Source organism: Streptopelia decaocto (genome assembly GCF_964273445.1).
Source record: "Streptopelia decaocto genome assembly, chromosome: Z".
Taxonomy (NCBI): Eukaryota; Metazoa; Chordata; class Aves; order Columbiformes; family Columbidae; genus Streptopelia; species Streptopelia decaocto.
In genome coordinates this window covers 73,106,479-73,126,046 of record NC_138657.1, presented here as the reverse complement: position 1 = coordinate 73,126,046, position 19,568 = coordinate 73,106,479, and the positions used below count along the sequence as shown (strand labels likewise).

General features: G+C 45.6%; 1 protein-coding gene across 4 annotated transcripts in view; it reads right to left on the bottom strand.

The window, feature by feature from the left end:
• FAM219A (family with sequence similarity 219 member A) overlaps positions 1 to 19,568 on the bottom strand; it is a 102,653-nt gene that overhangs the window by 38,651 nt on the left and 44,434 nt on the right. For all 4 annotated transcript variants that reach the window (XM_082074554.1, XM_082074555.1, XM_082074556.1 and 1 more), the window contains exon 2: positions 5,886 to 5,985. In XM_082074554.1, the coding sequence (XP_081930680.1) occupies positions 5,886 to 5,985 (100 nt within the window). The remainder of the gene's footprint in view (positions 1 to 5,885; positions 5,986 to 19,568) is intronic.

The following is a 19,568-nucleotide window of genomic DNA, read 5'->3' as shown; positions in this document are numbered from 1 at the left end:
AAATTGAAATATCAGTTTCAGGACCAACATGGGGATATAAAGGCAATGTGTCTTTTACTGAGATCAGAGACCATCTGTAAAATTTCAACCAGAAATGCACCAGTTTTGTTGTGTTGAACCCTGAGGGCTTCGCAGTTCTCAGCTCATTGACTGATATTCCCAGTACTGCTCCACCCTGATCATACAGCAGTTCAGTATCTGCCATGAATGTGAAGCAGCAGGCTGGAAGGCAGGAGCTAAAACCACAGATGAATCATCAGCCTATGTCCCCAAATGGATTATCTCCTCTCTTCACTCCAGTCTCCACCAAGATGCGTCCTGGCCATAAATTACATCCTCAGTTTTGTCCAAGTCAGGGACCCTAGGAAACAAAACACTGTATTTCCTTGCCCTGGGGTTTCTGTTGCTATTTTACCCTACCAGAATTGCTTGCTCTGAGCAATTATTCCAGTTACTTGCTTGAGGTTTTTGAGAATCTTGTTTGTTAACAAGCAGGAATTAATCCAATAGCACAAGTAAAATAATTCAGTGTTTGTAAGTGGATGTACCTAACTGGTGTCCCGACACCAAATCCCCATGCCCAGCTAATGTCTGTGGAAGTCAGAGATATGAACTCCAGTGCTGTCACCAAGTAAAATCTCAGGATGTTTGTACATGGAGGAACACAGTGATGGAGCGGAGCAACAGGATGGGATCAGGCCCATTCCCTTTGGTGGTCTCATTTGAGATCTCTTCTTGGAGGATGAGCACTACGGTTATTTGTCAGAGAACACCTTTTTCTGCCAGGACTTCTTTCACCTTCACGTTCCTCCATCTGCTTGGCTCGGGCCCCACTACGGACATTCAGTTGCTCTCCTCTCCTTGTCACAGAGAAAGACAAACAGCCAGGCTGGGACGACTCCAGAGGCTTTTACGCTCACCCTAGCAACAGGAACAGGCTCCCTGTGCGCAGAATTTTCTTACCAGCAGTAGCTGGGCTGTGCCAGATCTCCTCTAAGGGTGATCTGCACTGTGTGTCTTAGGCAAAAAACCAATATCCTACAACTGCAGCTAGCAGGAGGGAAGTGTTAGTATCTTGTTAATTAATGAAATAGTTCTGCTCTGTTAGTGTTAGGACAGGTTCCTGCCTCTTGAAGCAAGGGGAGTTTCTGGTTAGGCTGGTGAGTATAAGCCCAAGCTTATACTTGAGCTAGAGCAGCTTACACCAAAGGCAATTCTGTGACAATTGCTTGTCCTTACGGGGCTGACCAGTACCAGCTGCTGTGCTTCTTGGTACTAAGATAAATACCAGCATGAGATCTAACCTGGGAGAGGAACAAAACAGTAGCTATGAAAGCAGGAAAATCACCTGCTACTTTTGCAATTCAGGTCATTTTTTACAAGAAGCTTTGCAAAGGAAGTCTAAAATAAAAGCCATAAACACTCTCAAGCCTGCATCAATAGAAGGTAGGCTTGGTCATATGGCAGGCGACCTCACCTGCATTCAGCTCACTCATTCTGAAGGTGGGATCCAGTCTGCCTAGCTTAGACACTCATTTTTCATGTATTTTTGGCCACCCCACTGAGTAGTCTTCCCAAAACAGTGCCTTACTCTCTGTCTAGTCCAAGGAGAGGAGCTGCTTACATCTAAGACAACAGGTATCTCAGTGGGATGAAGGCTGCTATGAGTCTCTCTGTCTGTCTGCCTCTCTCCTGTATGTTCATCTGCAGATGGGGACGTGGCAGATCTGTTGCCAAGCTCCTGATGTGGTGGATGTGCTGACAAATATGCCATTGCCACAGTCCCTCATCACCACTGCAGCCTGTCCTACAGCACTTCAACCAATTGCCACGTTGCCTGTTCTGTTTCAACACAAACTTGTCACGTCGTGGACTGCTAGGTGAGACACACAGACTGTCTGGATGGGGATTTCAGTGCAGAGAAGGGAAATTAAAAATGCAAACCAGAAAAACAGATGGCATAAGCTTCATTAAAATAATATCTCGTCTCCTGGGGGTCCCATGAGGATCTGTTGCTTTCCAGTGGATATGGAGCCCCTGAGACTTACACTTGGGGATTATTCTCTTCCTCCCTCTCTCCTTAACACAACTCTTTTCTGTTTTCAAAAGGCTTGTGGTATGTGCTCCATCTGGATATGCCTCCTAATAAGGATGTGCTGTAGACATCTCCTAAGCACTAATGGACACCCAGCCCCCCACAGTGCTGTCAGGAGCCTCCTTATCAAGTGATTTGCCAGAAAGAAGCACGGCTGAGCCTTGCAGCTCCTGACAGAAAGACAAAGTGGGAGTTTTAGAAAAGTAAGAAATACATAATTAATACGGATATAATATCAATACGGGTTTAAGAAGATTAACTACACGAACTGGGATATGTTGTTTGCCCTTGGTGTGAGGTTTTCCTCTCTTTCGACATGGCCTCAGCACCAACCTAAATTTTTCTGTTCCGCTTATAAACCAGGCATAACCTTTAGGAAGTCACCAGAAATATAAGCCACCTGTGAAGTTTCTCTTTTATCTACCTGACCCCCCCAAGCGAACATGTGGCCAAATGTATTAATTCAGAGGGGGAGAAATAACGAAGGAAAAGACCATTCGAGCGCTGGGATAAATCTGTGTTCAGTGCGTGCAGCACATCACACTGTTTCTGTCAGGCTTCAATCACTGCAGGCTCTGGAAGCAGAAGTTGTATTCATGCTGGGTTGGTATTTAATTGAGCTCACTTGGACCAAGCTTCCAGCAACCACATATGATAGATTTAAACATGAATCTTCACAGAGTGAGAAGTGACATTTATCAGCCTTCTATCAGAGCATTTGACATTTGAACAATTGATTCTGATTTAACAGTGAAAAATGCCACTATCCTTATGGAAAACCTGCAATAGGATTAAAATCCTACTCACTACCATCCCCAACAATGGCTCTGCCAGTTAAGCTATTAAACATTTATGTCCTACCTTAGCTTTATCTAGCCCTAAAGCGATTAAAGAAACAATCCAAATCCTGACAAATTTAATGCAGAAGAGCAAAAAATCTACTTGGATGAAGAGGGGCCAGAGCTGGGAGATGTGAGCCATGAAACTGCTTGAAAATTGTAAAGGCTGGGCAAATTTTAAGAATAACAGCAGCAGGAGCTGATGTGGGTTAAAGGCATGTTACACTGGCTACAGACAACACAGTTAGTCTCGTTTTGCTCCAGGTAACCTACAGCTCATCTGGGTATGGCTGAGAGTAAAGAATCGATCCAAACGCCACGAGATGCCTGTTCACCTAACTACAGAGGCACATCGTTTCCACAGGCAGAGCGAGAGGTGTTCAAACGTTCTGTCTGGAGACAAGGCAGAAAGATGCTCATCAGCCTTGTAAGATAATTCCTCCTAAGCAGGTAGGTTTCACCCACTATTACCCTCATAAGCATTTTGTGGTCAGCGCTGAGTATTCACCAGGCAGGAGCACTATCTGGAAAGCAGGTCCTGGCAATGACACACCTCTATCTACTGCAAATCTGTTCAGATTGTTCCAGTACCTTCCTTTGCCTCTTTACTGGTCGATAGCAGCGTTCAGCAGTGGTTAAATGAAATAAAATTTTCCCTGTGCAAAAAAGCAGAACTTCTGGCAGAAAAACGAATCATTCTCTTGTACCTGATACTTGGAAAAAAGCTGGTGAACTCTGCAAAGTGTGGTTACAGTGTATTTTAATGTATTAGTCCATTTTAATAACCTTGCAATCAATTGATGTAATAGGCTTCCTTTTCCTCAATCACCTCACTAAATTTTAGTTTATAGCAGATGGAGTTTCTCCTGTAATATTTTTTTCATTTCTATAATTTCAGTTTCCATATTTTTTTCTCCATGGGATTTCCCAGTCTTTGTTGCTCTGTTGTACTCATGTCTCCCAAATATGCTATGACTAAACTATCTTTGCTGACTCCTGCCTGGCTTTTTGTGTCAAAGTCATTAATGAAAAAATAAATGAAATTACTGTTGGAGAACTCCATCAGTAATGTCCCTTCTTCTGATACATTCTCCTTAAGCCCTACCTGATGTGTTCTGAGTTCCTGGGCTTCTCAATCTACTGGCTTTGCTTAAGCATTAAGTTTATAAACTTGAGGTTTGTTACAGATCTACCTCAAATTACCTTTTAATTCAATCTGCAGGAATTGAACCTGTTATTCCTGAATCCAAATCCATAATGTCCTCACGGCTTACCAAAGCCAAGTCTGAAATAGCATCATTTCCTGTCACGTTAGTGAGTCTCTACAGCCTAGAAAACCAAAAATATCTGAGACTTATCAATAATAGTATCAATGGCTCTCCAACCTGATTCCTGATGTTAAATTATCCGAAACAACTACTGCAGTAGTAATTATCTCTCTAATAACATTATAGAACACTCTTGGCAGTGAAAAAGGATCCTGGAGGCATATGGCATGCTGGCAGTGATAATCGTTTACCAAACTGTGAGATGTGCTGTCATTAATGCATACTGCTGCTCCCTGCCTTTTCCTGAAAAGCAGCCACTAATTTAGAGTATTCATGGCTGTGATTGCAGGACAAATTTACTGTCCCAATGCACTTGCTCATATCCTGATCAGTAGCTCAAGGTCCTCCACTTTGATGCATAATCTTGCTGTGTTTGCACATCCAACTTTCTGTCTTAACCTTCCTCGTCACTCTTTCAGCGAGACCTTGTCTATTCAACTACTTTCTTTTCCTTTGCTGTCCCTGAGTCTACTCTGTGACATTCCTTTCTGCATTGCTATGACTGGATTTATCTGATTATCCAATTTACTATGTACTCAGGTAGAGCTTTGAGACTTCACGAGCACTCCTCAGACTCTGCCTGGTGTTTCTTTCAGGCTCCTCTTATAACTGAAGCCAACATTAGTGTTTGCAGCAGTACTGTAGGTCCTTGGGTAAAACCCACCTATCAAAAACATCTCTTTGGAATCGAACACCAATACCTAAACTGTCCCAAATCCTCTACAAACCTTAGCTGTCTGCTGACCTTCCCTGTCACTCATTTGGTAGGGGCTAGAGCTATTCCACTGTACATCTGGGCACTCACTTCTTTCAGAGCTTTCCCCAACATGGCACCTTCAACCATCTCTAGCAGCATCCTGCCCATGTCATTTGTTCTGATGTGAAGGACAACCAGGGGACTGCTTCCTGTTCCTATTGGGAAACAGACTTAAACTCCCATTTTTCATCTTTCCTCTGAGCAAAAAGCACGCTGTTGCTTTGACCTGTCCTTCATCACGTTCTTGAGCTTTTTTGGCACAACAGTGGCTCAGGTTTTGGAGGCAGGACATCCATGTGTGGGTTGCTGTCCTCTTGTAGCATCAGCCTTGCGAGGGAGCAGTGTATTGTGCTAACTGAATGATTCTGCTTCCAGAACTTAAAAAAACATTGCTCAGAAATAGCACAACTATATGTGTGTGAACCTTTACAAACCTACAAGCCTTCCATCTCACGCTAACCCAGCTCTGTCTTTTCCTGATAATGGCCCAAGTCTCTGATCCTTTCCCTTTTGTTTGCAGTGATGCTGTCATCTCTTCTTTTTACAGTCCCTCTATATTATCTTCATTCTTTATCTGGCCAAGCTTTCATCTTTGCTTGATACAAATCTGTAGGTGTAAAAAGCTATGCCTCCCTTTCAAGGCATAGCTTCCTTCCTCTACAAAAGCCCAAAATACAGGGTCCTTACATGGCTGTAGGTCAGTGCCCTGAGCAGCAGAATCACAGACAAAACTGCTCTGTCAGTTGTTTGAGCCAAGCTGGCATGTTCAGCCACACACATGGAGATCTGCAGACGATCCCACGAGCACATCACCGTATTTCAGACCTTGGATTCAGCCTTTTCACTCTCCAACAGCAAAGACTCACCTAATTTCACTTGAAGTGGGGACGGCTTATAGTTCATGGCTACAGTCTCTCCCTCTCTTGTATCACAGTCTCTGTCCGAAATAGATGCAGCTGTTGGATCCTGTTAAGAAACAAAAGAAACAAAACAGAACGGTTTAGCTAAAGTTTATGCAGTCTGTTCTCTAACTGACTGTTAGGTGAGTCCATCCCCTCCCGCATTCAGAGGGAGCTGAGAACATGCCAGAGTTTTGAATGGCTGAAACCCAGTGACAAAGCATAGAGCTTTGGAAACACATTTAGTATGCTAAAAGTATCTCTGGAAACACCAGATTTCAACATCAGACTTATATGATGGATGATATTAGGAATATAATGTGGATGGTAGGTCACCAGTTCAAATTCAGCCTGGGTTGGCAGTAGTCCCAAACCATTTTCATATGATGACTCTTCGGGGTGTTGCATGAAACGCATTTACAGTTTAAACCGAGTTCCAAGTGGACCAGTCAACCTCATGATTAAAACTAAAAAGCTCGTGACCAGGTCTGTGTGAAAGTCCAGCTCAGAACAAACGAGGACCGAATGAGTGGGAGAATTCAATCTCCAGTCCCTCTTGGGAGAGGAATGGAAAAGCCTAAAGTTCCTATACTGAATGTATTTTGCGGCTAACTGGAAAGATTTCATTTCAGTATCTGTCAGCACAGCACCTTTCACCATCAGTGAAATGTCCCCAAAAATCAAAGGTCCCCAAACACGAAGTCTGGTCCATCATGCCTACTTGCAGACAATCTAATCCAGGTAGTGTTGTTCTCTATGAAACAGTGCATCAAGGGAGTCAGAGACAGAAACACTACCCATTCAGACAACGCTCTCACTACTTTTGCTGTCTTTCACAGCAAACTTCAAACCTGTTGGAACTACCTCAGTTTAGCACCACAGTAAAAATTAAAATCGGTTTTCAAAAGTGTTCACTTCTTCCCATCCAGAGCTAGAAACTAAATTAAACATGCATATACATATGTATGTAAATTTGGATTTATAATAGGTACAGCTGCACATGGAGAACAAACACCCAACATTACGTCCAATATCTGAAGAAACCATCACTTTGTAAGAAATTGAACTAAGCATCAGAAACTAAATACCAGAAAATAACATTCCAAACCAGTGAATTGATACTGCTCATCTCTCAAGTTTCTGGAGTTTGCATTTTGTACATAATTTCATATAAAAATGCAACTCATCATTTGGCACTGACACCTGTATGCAAGGCAGAGCCACTGAGTTTCAAAGCAAGGTACCATCACCCTTTGATATCAATAAAAAAATCACCAGGTGAGCCACTGTCCCTTGCTCCCCAGTGTCTGCCTTCTCTCTGTAGTGCACATTGGCTCTTTTTAATACACTCTGCTTATGAGATAAAATATGATTCTTGAATTAGGGTCTATCTTCATAGAAACTGGTTGAATAACACATGTAGGGTTATAATGTTCTATCAAAATTCAGATCCTTTGCGCAATCCAGTAGACTCTGACAGGACTTAAAATGGATGGTTGCTTATAAGAGCTTGCATCAATGACATTAAATAGATAATGCTGAACCATATGCAATTTCCTCTGCTTTCCTCTAATGCAGTCACTGCTGTGCTTTTCCTCTAACGCAGTAGTTTAATGATGGGTTAAAAAGGTTAGAGGAGATTGCAAATAGAATGGCAGCAGTTGTAGACAGTGATATGGTCTCCCTTCAGCCTCCTTTTCTCCTAGAGATGTGTGAGCCAGAACTTCACATGGCAGAGCAGAGGCCCGGCGACCTGGACTAGCTCAAGTTCACACTCTTTAATTTTAGACTTAAACTCTTTAACTCAAAAACAGACCCTATTTTTCTCAGAAGCTGATGTGCTGACAGCAGCTTTTCCTTGTGGATAACCTGCTGGTGACGTGAGATGTCCATTCGCACAAACAGAGGGAAGGGAAAAATGTTCTGAGGTGCCTTTGAGGATTCAGACTCTGGTCCTGGACCAGAGGACTCAGCTGGAACAACGTCAAAGCTCTGCTCTAGGCCAAACAAACAAAAAAGGCTTCCTAGACATCCAGAGAAAACAAAGATGATTTTCAAAGAGTGATTACTTCCACTCTGTCTTAGACAAATCTATCCTGGGAGGTGGGCCTCCCTCTCCCCACTGCCTACAGAGGAGGCCTGGGAACTGGTGGAGACTGCACCCTTGCCGCTGACACTGGAGGTGGGAACGATAAAGGACACAGCAGCAGAGTCTATAATAACACCAGGAATTCAGCTCCACGGTTTGTATCGGCACTTTTCAGCTCCAGCAGCATGGCGCCTCTAGAGCAGACCCACAGGGGAACATGTCACAGCCACAAGAGAAACCTGTGACTTGCACAGAGGGTTGATGAAGCATCAGCAGAGCCTGGGCAACCATCGCTGTGTGCACAGGCCACCCCTGTGCCCTCCAGAGAGGGAAATGGATGCATAGCAAAACTGAGCTGGGCCAAAGGCAGTGTCTACCTACCCCTGGCCTGGGAGTGCCAAGCCACTGTCATATTTCCCACCCATCACTTCATATACATCCTGCAGCAATGCACAGGACTCCAGAGTAACAACTCTGTCTGTGACAATAACAGCATTCCCTTGGCAGATAGGCTGGAGCTGCCTCTTGCATGAACATGTTTTGCTTCTGTGCATGCTGAACAGGTGCATTTCTCTCTATATAGCTCATCTACCCAGAGAAACATTTACCTGACTAATCAGTCTTTTGCTTGTGAATGCCTACGAACACACTGAAACTCACCACGAGCTTCTGCTATTGGAATCCACTTGGTGATTCTGTCCTTTTTTACAAGCCTTCCTAAACTGATGCATGCAGCTCTGACCCTGATGTTAAAATCTCAGCTACACGGTGTGACCGGTCCCAGGTCAGATGATGTGATTTCTCTCTGCTCGCTGAGGGGAACAAAACACTCCAAATCAAAAGCCAAGTGCCGAAATGTAGCTGCAGGGGCTCTAAAAGGTTATGGGAATTTAATACATTTAAGGGATTTTTTTATTCCTGAAGCCTCCTTATGACTTCACGCCTAAGGAAAATACACATTCAATTGGGACACTGCATGAAAATTTGTATGAGGTCAGACTTTAATTGAAGTATTCTCCTCACATACTCACAGCTTACTTGGGGATGCACAATCACAGCACTCAAATGGTGGGGTGGTTTCTTAATAGTTTGTTTGTTTCCATGAGCTTGACACAATGGACCTTGAAAACTGCCCTCCTGTACCTGGTAGGTACAGCCACGTTCTACAGTGTGTGTACCATGTGCCATTTCTGAACAACAGAAAGTGGTTTCAGTGAACCCTCATGGAGCAGGAGTGCTGTGATTCCTCAGTATATAGAGGCACAGAGAGAAGAAGAAAGCACTTTAAACTGAAATCGGAGGTTTGAGGAAGATAGCATGCTCAGCAGGGTTCTTACTCTTGTTTTAAATCACTCATTTCCTTTTGCAATACTTAGCAAGAAACACAACACCTGCTATTGCACCAGGTCTATAGCCTTTTTACTTGTATTGTCTACCTCACCCAGTAACCCACACTGACTACAGGGGAAAAATATCCCCAAACAGCCAGCAAACTGTGCAGTTACACCCTGCGCCGGGTGCTGGGTGCAAACACACCCTTGTCACGCCTTGGAAAATGCAGCTTCCTCTGAGTTCCTTTACAGTCAATATGTCTGACATCCCACAAGCTTAACAAGTCTGCTTTCCACCCTGCAAATCCTCTGGGACCCCAGTGAATGTTGAAGGGAATGGACACACACAGTTTTTGTAGCCTCCAGCTGCCCCTTAAAAACGTATCTGCAAACTGAGATGTCTTTCTGCCCACCCTTCCCGATTCTAAAAACCAGTCATTTTTGCAGCCATAATCTGCTGTGTGTGGGAAATTCTATCATCATGAAAGCAGCTCTTGCTTTTTGATAAAAGCAGAGGGCCATGATTACCCTTCACCTCTAATCTCAAGGAAAGATCCACTGTACATGGCTTTACCCACCGCTTCTCCCCACAGTTCAGAGGCTCTGGTCTGGTCATCATCAGCCAAATCAGTATGAGCTGATTGCTCAGGAGTATCATCCAGCTACCTCTGTCTCTATCCAGTACCAAACAATGATGTGTTTGCTGTCTTCTGTCCAACTTAAAGATGCTGGAAGTCTGGGCGCCCACACGTGTGTGGCAGCCTCCAGCGAGCACTTGCAGCTCAGCAGACTCCTGCTTTCTGAAGCTGCCCATGTGGACCACACACTGCAAACAAATGCTAACAAGAAGGGACAAGCCCAAGTGCTCTGCTTCTTTTCCACATCAAACACTGAGTTTGGAAAAACTGATAGATGTTCTATGCATGAGAGACTGACTTAGTGAGCAGAAAAACAAGTGAGAAACTTCATGCACCCTTGTATACAGGGGGTACATTGGAATCACCAAGAAGTTTCTATCATTGTCATGCTGTCATCCCAGACTCTCAGGGCTAGAATATTGCTCCTGATAATAAATATTTATGCCTTGGGAACAGAAAATCCTATGCCATTGGCAGATTCTCTGCCTCAAGCTGTATCACACTAGGTTACCTTGAGAAAGGCATCTGGCTTCTGGGGAGGGCACTCTGATGTGCACAGGTGGGCATGTAAAAGCACAATCTCATAGCGTTTTGGACAACAGACCTCTGCATCCTCTATGTATCACTACAATATTGACATGAAATATCTGTGAACCTGAAGTGCTTAAAAAAACCCACTAGGAACAAAAGTGCTGGGAACCAAGATGTGTAGTCTGCCTAAGTAAGAAACAGCATAAAAGGAGATGCCCCAAGGTTGTTAGATTTATAGTGGATCAAGCCAAATCCACCATATAGATGAACAGTGGTCAGTAATGGCATGTTCAGCAAGAGAAAGTAAAGCATCACAGAGGGAGGCAAGGCAGGAATGGAACCTGTAAGCCCCACAAAAGACTCTCTCATGCATTCCCTCTCTCATGTCCCCTGCATTCCTCAGGCTTCAGCTTAAACATACAGTTTTGGAGCCCATTATTTGAAAGAAGATGTAATCCCCTCAGCAGTCCTATACATAAAAGCTGGAAGCTACAACCATCTGGGAACACTGGAAGAATGAGGTTGTTCAGAGGAGAAGGAGGAAGACTGAGGGACACAATAGCTGTTTTCAGATACAGAAAGCCTGCCACTGAGAAAAAGGGAGTAATTTTTTTTTTTTTTTCATATTTCTGACCACCAGAATAAGAAACTATTACCTTAAATTGCAACAGGGTTGCAAAGAGATACCAGAGAAAACTGTAGAGGTAAGGGTAAGGAGCCGTACATTTGCCTGATAAAGCTGTAGAATTGCTCTTGCTGTAAGATTTTAAGCCTGGGTTAGAAACAGATTTGTCACACAGAAAGTCAACAGAGCTGATCTGGTTTTGGGGCCACTTGATCTGGATTTGGTGCAAGCCGATAAGATCCCTGATCTTCTTAGGTCTTAAGAGGAGCCGGCTTCTCAGCCAGACTCATTAAGACAGAACGTCAGTTTATGCCAGGAGCAAGAGGTTCTCCTCACTCCCCATCCACTGCCACAGACCATGGCAGGCCTTCAACTTGTCTCTGGGCAAGCTGAAGAAAACAATCTTTTTTCTGAGTCTGAAGTTGAAGGAACTCCAGAATCACAGGGTGACCAGAGCAGAAGGCTCCTAGAAAGACGTGGTTGTCGCTTTTCATCAACATGTGCAGCCTGCTGGATCCAGAGCACTAACCTAGATGATCTCATTGGCCAGGAGGGCCAATGGTACCTGGGGTGTATTAGAAGAGGGGTGGTTAGTAGGTCAAGAGAGGTTCTCCTGCCCCTCTGCGCTGCCCTGTTGAGACCACATCTGGAATATTGTGTTCAGTTCTGGACCCCTCAGTTCCAGCAGGACAGGGAACTGCTGGGAGAGAGTCCAGCGCAGAGCAACGAAGATGATGAAGGGAGTGGAACATCTCCCTTATGAGGAAAGGCTGAGGGAGCTGGGGCACTTCAGCTTGGAGAAGAGGAGACTGAGGGGTGACCTCATTAATGTTTACAAATATACAAAGGGTGAGTGTCATGAGGATGGAGCCAGGCTTTTCTCAGTGACAAACAATGGTAGGACAAGGGGTAATGGGTTTAAGCTGGAACACAAGAGGTTCCACTTAAACTTGAGAAGAAACTTCTTCTCAGTGTGGGTGACAGACACTGGAACAGGCTGCCCAGGGGTTTGTGGAGTCTCCCTCTCTGCAGACATTCAAACCCACCTGGACACCTTCCTGTGTAACCTCATCTGGGTGTTCCTGCTCCGGCAGGGGGATTGGACTGGATGAGCTTTTGAGGTCCCTTCCAAACCCTCACATTCTGTGATTCTGTGATTCCAGAGGTCCCTTCCAACCCCAGCCATTCTGTGGCTCTGTCATTCTGGGAACCATTCATCTCAGCATCACCACCCCATACCAAAGTCAAAATAAATGGCATTTTGCTGACACAGCCACTGAGGCACTGAAGTACATTCTGATCGCTACTGACTCAGTTTCAACAAAGCAGTAAACAACAACTGCTTATTGACTTTCTACTAGCTCTGCCAATGCACCAGGTACAACACTGTTGTTTCGTCTCTTCTGAGAAACTGCTGAACAGATCTTATTTAACACTAACAAATTAGGCCTGCAATATCCACTAGAAGATCCAGATTTTGAACCTGATTCATTTATAACTGCAAGACAAACTGGTATTTGAAGCCATTCTTTTCAGCAGTTGAAAAGCCAAAGGTGTTAATATTGCTCCACTATTAAAACCTCATGTCTTATTAATTAAATTGAGCCAGAACATCACCAAAATGACTTTTTACTGTGTACACATGCAGTCGGGGCAGCTCAGCTCCCTGGCAGGTAATGAGGAGTTCAGATCTTGGCTTTGTTTCGCAGTGCCAGTCTGTGCGTGCCACAGTGTTTGTGCCGAAACGTCCCCTTGGAGCCTCGGCCACCAAGGGTCTCTGCCTGGCTGCCACATTCAGGATGAACAAAATGCAGCAAACAGAAAGGCATGAAGCTGTGGAAAGGGAACAAAACACTTCAGATGTCTGTTTTCCTAATCAAAACTGACATTTGCAGCACAGGGAAGAAAGTCTCTTTTTTTTTCAGATGATGTGTGACTAATACTGGGAGTCTACGGTAACAGAGGAAGCACCAATTCTGTAAGTAGACCAAATACTCTGGGAAAGCAACTGAGGGACAAGGAAGAAAAATGGGAGTAATTACATGATTTCTGTTAGATTCTCCTTCAAGAAACCAGCAGCACAAGCAGGCCCCGGTCTTTTCAATCATGATAGAGTATATTTAACACTGTCTTTCCCTCCAGGCTCTTATCGAGCACATAAGCCATCACTATTATCACATGCATTTATAGGTTTGGTGTCTTGTGCTAACTTTACGTGATTTAAATTGGATCGTTAACATTGCAAATTAGAGAAATGCCACACTGCACTCCCCACTGCCTGCAGCGCCTGCCAAGCAGCTGGCATGCAATAACTATTTAAAAACAGCTATTAACTGAGGTATGTTTTCAGGATGCTTCAATACCAAACCATTTCCTTCCTTGTAAAGGATATATACATGTAGACAATACACCTTTCCTTTGGTACCTCTGATTACACAGCCCTGAGGTGCAACGTGAGACACATGAGTGTTTAAGGCAATAAAGCATCACGAATTCCTTGGTACCTAACAGCCAGTTTAGCAACTGGCATCTGGACAAACCAGGATCTCAAAAAACCCCAAACAACGTTGTAACTGCTCTTTAAACCCCAAATAATGAGGGAAGATACCTGCAAAATGATTAAAAATTGAGGAATGTGTCAGAGCCAAGGTCACGGTGTGTTTGGAAGATGGAGGCAGGAACAGGAGCCTGGGATCTTGGCTTCACGCCATAGCCAAATCCTACAGAAAATGGCAATGCTCTGCACAGCCCTGGTGCTGCCCATAAGGGATCACAGCAGGACCTTGTACTGACTGAATTCATGCTTGTTGGTTAGTCTTGAAAGTTTTTTTCAAAGGTGTGTCCCATCTTTACTCCTTCAAGGCTTTAAAGGAGCCCCACAAAGAGGAAAAGTGTATTTTGAAAGACAGGGTTGAGTTTTCCACCCGAAATGAAGACAACCAGAGACTCTCCTGTGTGGTGGAGAAGAATTGTGCTTCCTTCCCATGGACAACCCCAACACCCAGATAACCTGGCTAAGAAAGTACAAGACAAGTGGTGCCACTACTGCTGAAATGCCATGGTCGCAGGCATATACAGGATGGTTTACAGATCCTCTCTGCACACAGTGAAGCTGTTCTAGCTGTACATGAAAGATGAGACTAAAGCTTGCCTGAAGGAAACACTAAAAATATTGGTTGATTTTGGCAGATACAGCAGAAATGACAAAAAAAAAGTCCCGGCACAATACAAATGACAGTAGGAGAGTCCTGTTCCAGTGATCTAAGTTCTCTCCAATGTCCTGGAGATTGGATAATCACTTTCATAGGCCATGGAGTGGACTCAGCGTGACAAATATGTTGCTAAGCCTTCAGAGCCTCTAGCTATAAGAACAATAGCAGGAAAAGCTGTGATGGCTCTACATCCATACCTTTCAACAGATCAAGGGCTCCAATGAGTGGTCCAATGTCACAGTTATTACCAGCATACCTCTGGGGCCACTTGTTCTTTTCCAGTTAGCAGTTAAGATCTTTTTTTAAGAAAGGCAGATGATTTTCACATGTTCAGCTCCCATACATGTAAGATGAGGTCTTGCTTTTTGCTCCTGGAACAACCCTGGAACCTTTAATGCAATCCCTCAGACCCTTTTCTGAGCTGTTTTATTGCTTCTCCTGTTCTCTTTTTCTCCAACAATCACTCTTCGCCCTGGCTTTCTCCTTCATGTAGTAAATTCACGCTCTCCCAGGGACAGGGGTGTCCAGCTCCGCAGGCTCTCTGACTGATCAGGGTCTCAAGTCAACAATGAAACCCACACAATGGACAATGTGGGTCAGCTTAATGTCAGACATTTCTGGAATGAAAATGAGAATGAGTGCAGACTGCAGAACATTTATTTTCAGCCTCTGGATTAACATTGAAACCACAGGATGCCCTCTCCATCACACACCTACTTCACATTTGCCAGGTCTATTGCCTTCAACCCAAGGCACCCTGGGCAGGGTGTCTGCTGTCCGTACCAGCTGAGTTTGTGCATCTGCACTTTACTCAGCCTGCACACACAACTGAGGGCATAGATGGATCTTGTAAGTGCCTTCAGCAGGGAATCATTGCATTTCCCTTTAGGTACTCAGCCAAACCCGGATCAGGAAAGAGTTAAAGTTACCGGCATGGAAATTCAGCACTTTGTTTTCTAGGGAAGCTGAAGATGTGGGAATGGTGTGTGGCAAATGCAGTCAGGATGATGAGGGAAGAGCAAATACCCGTGTATTTGTCCAAGAATACAGCTGGCCCCAGGAAGCAGAAATGCTGAGAAAACCAAGGAAAGGAGACAGTCTGTAGGCAGGATCCAAACAAAGCCCTGAAGAAGCAGAGTGGGGGCCACTCTGGGATGGAGGTTTCAAGAGATTTCTCACAGAATCACAAATTGTTAGGGATTGGAAGGGACCTCAAAAGCTCATCAATCCCCCTGCTGGAGCAGGAACACCCAGATGAGGTTACACAGGAAGGTATCCAGGCAAGTTTGAATGTCTGCAGAGAAGGAGACTTCACAACCCTGCTGGGCAGCCTGTTCCAGGCTCTGGTACCTTCAGTGAGAAGAAGTTTCTTCTCAAATTTAAGTGGAATCTCTTGTGTTCCAGTTTGTACCCAATTGCCCCATATCCTATCATTGGTTGTCACTGAGAAGAGCCTGGCTCCATCCTCGTGACACTCACCCTTTACATATTTATAAACATTAATGAGGTCACCTCTCAGTCTCCTCTTCTCCAAGTTAAAGAGCCCCAGCTCCCTCAGCCTTTCCTCATAAGGGAGATGCTCCACTCCCTTCATCATCTTTGTTGCCCTGCGCTGGACTCTCTCCAGCAGTTCCCTGTCCTTCTGGAACTGAGGGGCCCAGAACTGGACACAATAATCCAGATGTGGTCTCACCAGGGCAGCGTAGAGGGAAAGGAGAACCTCTCTTGACCTACTAACCACCCTCCTTCTAATCCACCCCAGGTACCATTGGCCTTCCTGGCCACAAGGGCCCAGTGCTGGCTCATGGTCATCCTGCTGTCCACCAGGACCCCCAGGTCCCTTTCCCCTACACTGCTCTCTAATGGATCATTCCCCAACTTCTGCTGGAACCTGGGGTTGTTCCTGCCCAGATGCAAGACTCTATGCTTGCCCTTGTTATATTTCATTAAATTTCTCCCCAGCCAACTCTCCAGCCTGTCCATGTCTCTGGATGGCAGCACAGCCTTCTGGCGTGTCAGCCACTCCTCCCAGCTTGGTGTCATCAGCAAACTTGCTGATAGTGCACTCTATTCCCTCATCCAAGTCGCTGATGAATATATTGAATAGTACTGGTCCAAATACTGACCCTTGAGGCACTCCACTAGATCCAGGCCTCCAACTGGACTCTGCCCCATTGACCATGACTCTCTGGCTCCTTTCCTTCAGCCAGTTCCCAGTCCACCTCACTACCCGATCATCCAGTCCATGCTTCCACAGTTTAGCTGTGAGGATGATGTGGGAGACTGTGTCAAATGCTTTACTTGAAATCAAGATGGACCACATCCACCACTCTGCCATCATCTAGCCACCTGGTTATGTCCTCTTAAAAGTCTATGAGATTGGTCAAGCATGACTTCCCCTTGGTGAAGCCATGTTCACTCCCCTTATTGAACCTCTTATCCTTGAAATGCCTTGAGATGGCACCAAGGATAAGTCGTTCCACCACCTTCCCAGGGATGGAGGTGAGGCTGACTGGTCTATAATTACCCGGGTCCTCCTTCTTGCCCTTTTTGAAGACTGGAGTGACATTTGCTTTCCTCCAATCCTCAGGCACCTCTCCCGTTTCCCAAAACTTATCAAAGATGACCTCAGCAATGACCTCAGCCAGCTCCCTCAGCACCCACAGATGCATCCCATCCGGACCCATGGATTTATGGATGTCCAGATTGCTTAACTGCTCCTTAACCCAGTCCCCATCAACCAAGGCAAACTCCTCCATTGTCCTGCCTTCCTCTGGGGCCTCAGCGGTACGGGGCTCCTCAGGTCAGCCTCCGGCAGAGTAGACAGAGACAAAGAAGGCGTTCAGTAACTCTGTCTTCTCTGTGTCTTCTGTCACCAGGGCACCCACCTCGTTCATCAGTGGCCCTACACTGCCTCTAGTGTTAGTTTTATGTGCCATGTATCTGAAGAAGCTCTTTCTGTCGTCCTTGACTCCTCTTGCCAGGCTTAATTCTAAGGAGGCCTTAGCTTTCCTAGTTGCCTCCCTACATTCTTTGACAACAGCCCCTCCTTCCATGATCTGTAGACTCTCCTTTTCCACTTGAGCTTGCCCAGCAGTTCCCTGTTTAACCACACAGGTCTCCTGGCCCCCTTCCCTGACTTCCTATGTGCCAGGATGCTCTGATCTTGAGCTTGGTAGAAGCAGTCCCTGAATCCTCAACAACTGTCTTGGGCCCCTTTACCTTCAAGTACCCTTGCCCACGGGATTTCCCTTAGCAATTGCTTGAAAAGGCCACAGTTGGCCCTACTCAAGTCCAGGGTTGTGATTCTGCTTGGTATTCTTGGTATTCTCAGGAATAATAACGGATGCCCAGTGGCATTCAAGCTCTTTTACAAATGTAAAAACACAGACTCTTTCAACACAACTCAAGAGAGGAGCAGATGCCCAAAGCTTATGTACCAAGCATGTGCCACACTGCATACAGGTGAGGATCTCAGGGGTGGACACCAGCTTACCCTGGGCAGAGCGGGGGACTCTGTCACAGCCCACGCTTTCATACCCACTCAGTGCTGCCTCCTGACCCTGCAATCCAGACCGATGGGTTCACCCAGGATCTTGGTGGCTAACACTTAATGGCTTTGAGAGGGAGGCACTGGGCAGCAGACTTCTCCTGTCCTCACCTCGCCATGCGTGGTGTGGGCACCATTTCAACGTCTTCAGCACGCTGCCCCAAGCACAGCCTGAGACCTCACTTGCCTGTCCTACAAAGGTGGACCCCAGCATTAAAACCTTAATGGCTTCCCTCCACTAGTAGAGAAAACAAAGCTGCCAAGCCAACTGCTCAGCAGCCCTTTACTCTTCAGCACAACGCTTTCAACTTGTCCCAAGGGATGGAGAGCTCAACCAACAGATTTCCATATTTATAAGGAGAAGGTTTCTGTTTAGCCGAGCTTATGGCAGAAATAACCCTGCAAACAGCAGCAGGAGTGGCAGCACAGCAAACACATCTGAGGGGTGGGGATGCAAAAGCCGAGGGAGATCTCAAGTCACTCTCTTCCTTGGCACTGCTTTCCAGCCCTGCGCGAGAAATTGCGAGAGCACAATCACTTCAGCTTCTAAAATAAGAGCTTGCCTCGCCCCCGCCCCCCACGTCTGCGTCTCCGTGACTAATTAGCATCCAGGGGGATACAGATTCTCCTCTGATAAAGAGCTGTTTGGCTCCCATATCCCCTGACACGTTTGTATTAGAAATATCCTCATTATGTGACTAATCAGGAAAGCTGAGACAAAGACACAAGAACCAACTTAAAGGGAAATCACTGATCTTTATACAAGTGGCTAATAAAGTATTCTGTGTCCAAAAGGCAGATACACTTGCCCCTCTCCTGATCCTGAAGAAAAACCTACTTTTATTCCCAGAAGTGGCTGCTTTTATCGTCTCCCCTATTTTCTAAACCCCCTCCCGATTCCCTGGGTTCCTGCAGGGCTGTGGTTCATGCGCTGCCCATCGCAGATGGGCCCGGCGAGGTGTCCGACAGCTCTGGTGCTGCCAAACGCTGCGGATGGGAACTGACAAGCCTGGTTAGCGTTTCCCCTTGCTGAGCTTAAAAGTCAGCGCCACACAAAATGCCAGCCGCATTCCTGGCTGTCCCTCGAGAGTGTCTGAAGATATTTAGCACTGTTTTCTCCCACATAGCACAGCAGGCTAAGCAAAGACCAGAGCGCAACTTAAATACTGAGGTTTGGCAAGAGCTGTTTGAAATAAAGGCAAATAGACACTACTGAGCATTTTTAAAGGAGAATTTGTTTCCTCTCCGTGTTCCCTGCAATGGAGCTGGTCTCCATCCACCTCCAGCTTGTCTCCTCGGCCTCCTGTTGACAGCATCAGAAAGAGATATCAGGCCAGACGGTTTCTCCTTTGAAGGCAGCCCCTTCATCAGCCGAAATCAAGCCATCTGTCCCCGGCCCCCTTGGAGGAGCTGCAGCAGATTGTGGAGCACGGGAGGAAACACCGCACATGGTGGGAAATGGAGGCTGAGGAGGCTCATCGCACACACGGAAAGCAAAGGAGATGAAAGGAAAGGAAAGGAAAGGAAAGGAAAGGAAAGGAAAGGAAAGGAAAGGAAAGGAAAGGAAAGGAAAGGAAAGGAAAGGAAAGGAAAGGAAAGGAAAGGAAAGGAAAGGAAAGGAAAGGAAAGGAAAGGAAAGGAAAGGAAAGGAAAGGAAAGGAAAGGAAAGGAAAG